This window comes from Mesitornis unicolor, unplaced genomic scaffold (assembly GCF_000695765.1).
Source record: "Mesitornis unicolor isolate BGI_N332 unplaced genomic scaffold, ASM69576v1 scaffold11041, whole genome shotgun sequence".
NCBI classification, from domain to species: Eukaryota; Metazoa; Chordata; class Aves; order Mesitornithiformes; family Mesitornithidae; genus Mesitornis; species Mesitornis unicolor.
The window spans coordinates 12,063-19,073 of NW_010161696.1; the positions used below are offsets into that span (position 1 = coordinate 12,063).

The window sequence follows — 7,011 nt, forward strand, 5'->3', positions numbered from 1 at the left end:
TTCTCACTCCAATCAATAATTTTCTTCCAAAGAGACTTAATTTTATCACTGAAATCCAGTCAACATTTATACCATGCACAACTGCAAAATTTAAGTCAGGTTGCACTAAGGAGGCAACAGCATCACTGATAAAATTAAAACTTGCTGGTGGCATTTTGCATTGAGAGAAGCCCTTGCAACATATAGACAGTTGTAAACTCCGTTCAGCAACTCTGACGTGTCTTGCAGGCCAAGAGGCAGGGGAATGGGAGGAGAGGGGGAGAGAATGTGGGTAGCGAAACACCTCAACAGAGTTCCAACACAATACTGAATTCCAGAGTTAGCGAAAACCTGGATATGTAAGGAAAGGGTGAAGTCAGGGTCATGCGTAAAATGGTCTCAAGTCAAATGTACTAAATGAGACAGTAACACCTTCACAGGTCACGTGGATTTCCAGGTTTTGCACTCCATCTTTCAATAAGTGCTGGCTGAAGGTGTGGTCAGTCGTTTTCCAATGTAGATGCTGAAATAAAAAGTATAAGGCATATCGTATTTCACAGAAACGCTCCGTTTTCCAAACAGCCTTCACGCACTCAGCTATTCTGTCTTTCAAGTGAGTCTGACAAGATTCTTCCAAGGACTTCACTTCTCTTCTATAAAATTACTAAAAGACTGAGATTTTCAGATGGGCCTAGAAGGACTGACGCTACCAACCTTCGCTATAAAAGTGGGTTTCTACCAGTCCCAAGCTCATTTGAAAACCTCAGTCCAAAAGCTTTTCTGTTGCTTGTAGAGTACCTGACACTGGGGCTCTTGAACAGTCGAGCAACACTCCCAAGTTATTACAATGAAACAAAGTACTGTCTATAAAGGGAAGGGGTGAGCTTTAAAACACTGAGCATTGAGGATCTACGCAAGTGCTGACCTATAACAAATCCAGGCAAGATTTAATTCGAAGCAGAAATACAGTTTTGCTATAGTACAACTATCTTACAATACATTCTCAAATACTCTGTCCTCCTAATTTATTTGCTAGTTTACAAGAAATTAAAGAAACACTTGAACTATCCCCCCAGAAACAAATATGAGGCTAAATAAAAACATATTTTGAGTACATGTCTCTGCCCCATCACAGAACAACATAAGATGGATAAACATAAGGATTTAAGCAAGCTCAGAGATTATGTCAGATTACGCAGGCAATGAAAACACTGCTGAGCAGTCGTAGCTCCACACAGGACATGTCCAGTATTTCACATATCTTTCCTTCAGTATTCAAACCTTGACTTTCAGTAACATCACACAACTGCAGCATTAGACATGGAAAATTACAGAGTATGTGCCACACACGCAGACCTTCAGCAGCATCATTTGTACAATGTGGTTTTGTAATGGTTAGCAAAAGTTGCAGCAGTTTCCCACCTATTCTGTTCCTACCTTCCCTACATTATAACCTGATGCATTTAAGTGGAAGGTGTGGATAATCAAATGGCACGTTATAAGTGCAAAGTTTATTTGCAAATTCATGATAATCCATGCATTTTCAATGCAAGAAACTTGATCTATTCCAGAAATAAAACATATTCATGGCTGCAAAGTTTTCATTGCTGCAAGGTTTTCCTGCATTTCAAAAAAATGCACCAAATCTATCTTGAGCAAGGTGCAACAATACTCTAGTTATTCTAGATAAAGCCCTTTTCAGCAGGCATCTGACACAGAAATATGGAAGGTAAACTGAAAATAATTGGAAAGGAAAGCCAGATGCAAAAGTTGAAGTGAGAATTAAGTTAATACTTACCCTAGTCCCAGAGCCAAAACATGAGATATGAACAGAGATGGAATGAAAACCTTAAGAAATTCTGCAGAGAAAATGCCACCTTTTTTCATTGCTCCACTTTTTCTCATACTTAAAGACACTGAACGTTTAGGATGTCTGAAGTGAAATTCCCTGAAAGAAGAGGGGGAGGGGGGAAAAATTCAACAATATTTTTCGGTTTCTTTCCTTTTTTTTTTTTTTTTTTTGCAAACAAATGCACAGATCTCTGTAGGAACATTTTTTTTAAAAACGTACAAAGAACTAGAAATCAAAGCAAGAGATCCCTTACATAGAACAAGGGATCAAAGAGAATAATAGGAGGTATTGTGGAGAGACCACTTACACAGACAGTATAGACAAAGGGAGCAGGAGCTGAAGAGAGAGGTAGGTCCGAGAGAGGGAATTTCAGGATGTGATTTGTTAGCAAGAGCCTCATTTTTTGTTCCAAACAGAGATACAGAAGTCTGCCAGATTTAGACAGCATCCTCTACTTTAATAAAAATGCTTTGCATTCAAGGATCTCAAGGTTTCCCCTTCTGTGGTTGAACATTACATATTTTACATAGAGAGAAAAAAAGGTACAGAGAATTTAGGAGATTTGCTCAACACTATTCCATTTAATAAGCCAAAACTAAATCCCACGAATCCCAGCTCCAAGTACCCAGCTCTCCCAATAATTACAATCTTGTCAAGAAACCTTGTAATCAGCTTGCTGTGGATTTATATTACCTTCAATAAAAAGGTAATTCTGTTACTATTAAGATTTTCATACTTAGTTGTTTTGACTTTTTGTAGCCTCCCCAAAGAGAAATCTGTCTTTTTAAGATGATCTTATTGGAGAGCCAGAGTAATTCTATGCAATTGTGACTGAGGATTCTTCTCTCTTTCATATAAAAGAATATTAATTTTAAAAAGTTTAACTCACTTGGGAGGAATGTTTTCAGGCCTACTCGACCAGTCTGACACCCAGTCAGCACTTTTCTTCAAAACTTCCAACTCTTTCTCTCCTTCTACTGCTTCTTCTTCAGACTGAAAATATACATAGGACAAACCTTGTAACATTCAATTAGCTCCTCCTCATGGTGTTAAATTGAGTGACAACAACAGTGGTAAAAAGATAAGCACCAAATGGTGGCACCTGATAAACAAGCAAGTGTTCTTGAACTACTGATTATTTAGAAGATATTTTATTATACTAACAGGAGGATGAGCAGAAGTCAGTACACCACTTCAATTTAAAGTGTACAGAACGTGGCTAAAGCACAGGAAGGCAGCCAAATAAAAAAAGTTTCAAAAATCAGTATTTTGATATTTGTAAAGCTATTATCAGTCACTTAAAATTTATATTACTTGCAACTAGCAGCTTCTACTGGGTGCATCCCAGATACAGAAGGGAAAGGCAAGCGCTCACTACAATTGTCTGGATCCAAAGAACTAATATTACATCATTAGACACAAAAGTTACCATACAGGAAAAAAATAAGTTAGACTAGAAAACACTACTGACTGTGGTACAAAGTCCTCCTTAGTATTAAAATTATTTCCTGAGTGACCCTTAGTAAAATAAGACAAACCACTTACAACATTAGAGTGGGAACCATACCAAAACCAGAAGTAACCAAATAGGACAGCCACAGAAGTGAGATGGCAGACCCAACCGACAGCTTCATTCAGATCGTTCTGGCTCCATAGCGCAGAACTGCAACAATCCCACTGTTCGGCCAGGTCTTTGACAAAATTAAATGCAAGGTTTCATTCTTCCAGGAATGCTTTTTATTTATACTGCTGAAGACAGCAAATTCTATTAAATGATCAAACCAAGAGTTCAGCATTAGTCTCCTCTCAGTTTGTATTATGGAGATTACTCACGATCATGTGAGCTGACTATCTGCAGAGCAATAAACTGAACACCCTGAAACCTTGTGCAGAAATATCAACATTTCAAAAAACAAAACAGGTCTGACACACACACACACACACACACACACACACACACACACACAGTGCAAGCAGCGTTAAACAAGAATATGACTGCTGCTAAACAGGGTATTTCTCAGCATTAGAGACGGACCTTCATTTTTCTCCTCACTCCACATCTATTAATCTCTACAAGTCAAATTTCAATTACTACAGAACTTAAGCCTAAACAAAGTTTACTAACCCTGCCTTGTGTTCAAAATAATTGTTCTGGAATGTGTTTTAATTTAATAAAACTTTATTCTGAAAGCAACCTCTTAAAAGAAAACATAACTTAGTTAAACCGATATAAGCCTGAGTACACAGAGGTTATTTACTACACCTATTTACAGGGAGGTGTTATATAAAGTTTAATAAAAACCTGCAAGAACAAAGTACAAGACAAGCAAACAGCCTTAACCAAATGACTAAGGGACACCTCCAAATTCTGAATAAATAAGGCTTATATAATTCCGTACTGCAGGTAACAGCCAAGCTTAGGGTCTCGAAATGGAAAAAAAAATTGCTAACAAGTAGTAGTTTAATGCATTTTGACATGTAAAATACATAACGTTTTAGATCTTTTGACACGACAAAGAGCTTGCTCTACTGCTCAAGTACTCCCAGTACTATACACAATATCTGCAACTTCAAAATATATTTTTTAAAAGTTAATGAAAATACCTGAGAACTACTGTCTTTACTTGTGTGCATTTCCACATCAAAAGTTATCTGTCCATCTTCTTGAGGTGAAGGGCTAAAGAAAAATTGATTTCATTACATCATTTTTTCATACTACACTCTGTCACCTTAAGAATCATCAGTGTAAATAGCATCTCAGCTGAATCATTTCCACGTGCACTTGTGCACACTATTTAGTTACAGACTACGCTACCCTTCAGATCACAAATATCAATATTAGAAAGTCTTCTAAAAACCCTCATGTTTTCATTTTTTTTCCTATTATAATCCTACCTTTCTTAACAATACAAAATACTGTACAATGCTTCAATCCAGGTGTCTCTCATTAAAATATTAAGGGTATCTTTGTAACCCTACTTAAGCTTTCATGAAAAAGGTGTATTTTAGAAATATCAAAAAACCCCACAAAACTTCCTAGGAAAAATGTATAATGAATAGATCAGAATATCATAATGCTTACATGTGCCTCGAAGGATTACGTTGTTAAATGAGAAATATTTTACCATCACAGGAAAAAAGTAGACTACTGAAAGCAAGGAGTACAAAGTCTGAGAATCTTTTTTCTGTTAAGTCCGGTGATCTATTTTTATTATGCTTGACTAAACATAAAGCACATGTGTACAGTATTATTATTAATGAGCCAGTAAAATTAGATATTTTATACCATATGTGATTTATGACAATGTGAAATTTAACTGTGGTGTTGAAGTGACTTTTCCACTCCTAGAATCCTTAGCTTTCTGTAGTAACAATGCACTTTTCAAGTCAGATATTTTATCTGATAGCCAGTTATCACGAGACAGCAAGTACTCCAAATACTGGGGCATGACAAACTTAAGCCTGAGAGAAAGCTTTACCCCTCCCCCATTAACATCTACAGAATAAAAACTGCAAGAAATTGCTTGCAAAACAACAAATATTGCTTTACCTGTCACAGTGGGAACTACCTCTTGAACTGCTCTGTCCTGATTCATGCTGGGCGTCCAGGAGAATTTTTTCCATGTCTCCATTGTGGATGGAGGATGATGAAGGGACATGTTCCAGACCTCCGTTCTTCCCATTGCCATTATCGTTGCTATTGCCATTGCCGTTCATCTGTAACTCCACCCAGGAACCTGTTGGGGCAGCCAGACGTCACTTCATTAAAAGCAGTAAAACTAAACCCCATTGCAAGTTTATCAATTACACACAGAAAAAAACCCTTGAATATGGTGAATTCAGATAACATACACTGCTGCTGGGAGAAAGCTCATAAACATGTACTGAAGACAGGAGTGACATGTTTCTTCCTCTTTCATCAACAAAAACACCCCTAAAGTTACGTTTTGTTGCTACCTACCTCCAGAGCTAGTCAAATAAAACGTCCCTTCTCTCTTCAACTACTAATACTTTAATAGGCCACATTTCTCTCTGGAGTTTGAAGCTTCAATTAGCTATGTATCACTCGATTACACCAGTCACCCTGCTTCCCTGTTCTGCTTCTACATTTCTTTTTGAAGCAAAGTTTTCATCCCCAGACCCCAACTATAAAACTCCCCCATCTGCGATTTCCTATTCTCCTTCCCTCTACAGACAAAGGCTTTGAATCAAACCCTGATTTTTATACGCATCGGGCAAGCTGCTGTTCTTAGGCCTCATTCAACTCTCTTTGCTCTGGCCCTCTAACAAATATCTCCTATTCCATGCTCTCTACCATCTCTCCTACCCTACCGTAACCCCAGTGGGTCATTCCACAGTTCAAACCATCAGAAACTGGAGGTAGGCATCGTTTCCTCACAGCTGAAGCACCATGCCAACATACACTTCATTGCAGTCAAAGATTTCACTGCTAATAAGCCAAAATAAAGAACGGAGTACCATGAGAAATCCAGAGTTCCCACATGTAATAACAGTTAATAATTTCAATACCATCACTCCAACCTATTTTCTTACCCTCTTTCCCATAGCCAGGGAAGGCTGTACAGCCTACAAGTTGAGATTCACTGGGTTTTGCCCTCTTTTTGTTTGTAGTTATACCTATGGGATATCCATATATGCACTGAGATTTGACAAAAGATCAAGTATGCACCATGAACGATAGAAGCATCTGCTAAAAAGATCATACAGGCTGTAGTTAGATTGAGGATTTTAATTTTTGTTTTTAAATGTCTTCACGTGTATTTAACATGCAGGTTAAATAAGAGCAAAACAATATTTCTTGCTATGTTCATTAGCAACATGTTTAAATTGGAAAAAAAACAGGCTTTGGAAATATTCTTAAGTCATAAACATACCATTTAATGTCCTGAGGGGTGAAGATAGACTAGACTGCAACTGCTCTGTCCCAAATATTTAAATACAGTCCCTATCCAACTGCAATTCCAACCTTCTCCTTAAGACATATAACAAGAATCATTTGACCATACAGCCACATTATTAGCCATGATTACGGAAGGAAAGATCTTCAATTTCTCAAAAGCATACTGCTTTCAGTGCAACTTTATTTCCCATTATCAGTCAGATAATGATTTCACACATGCATATTATGTCACACGAGGGGAGTCATAACAAGTTCACCT

General features: G+C 37.5%; 1 protein-coding gene across 1 annotated transcript; it reads right to left on the reverse strand.

The window, feature by feature from the left end:
* Positions 1-19: 19 nt before the first annotated feature.
* On the reverse strand, positions 20-5,578 carry BNIP3L (BCL2/adenovirus E1B 19kDa interacting protein 3-like). The gene is made up of 5 exons (XM_010193409.1): positions 5,382-5,578; positions 4,436-4,508; positions 2,721-2,824; positions 1,778-1,927; positions 20-502 (listed from the first exon to the last, which is right to left on the reverse strand). Exons 1-5 carry the CDS (start codon positions 5,546-5,548, stop codon positions 454-456), a joined length of 543 nt encoding a protein of 180 aa, XP_010191711.1. The 5' UTR covers positions 5,549-5,578; the 3' UTR covers positions 20-453.
* Positions 5,579-7,011: the final 1,433 nt, after the last annotated feature.

Excerpts from the sequence above, each read along its gene's own strand:
- BNIP3L (XM_010193409.1), bottom strand. The coding sequence starts at position 5,548 with ATGAACGGCAATGGCAATAGCAACGATAATGGCAATGGGAAGAACGGA. Across the intron at positions 2,825-4,435 it reads GTAAAGACAGTAGTTCTCAG|TCTGAAGAAGAAGCAGTAGA; the intron begins GTATTTTCATTA and ends GTATATTTTCAG. Across the intron at positions 1,928-2,720 it reads CCTGAAAACATTCCTCCCAA|GGAATTTCACTTCAGACATC; the intron begins GTGAGTTAAACT and ends CTCTTCTTTCAG.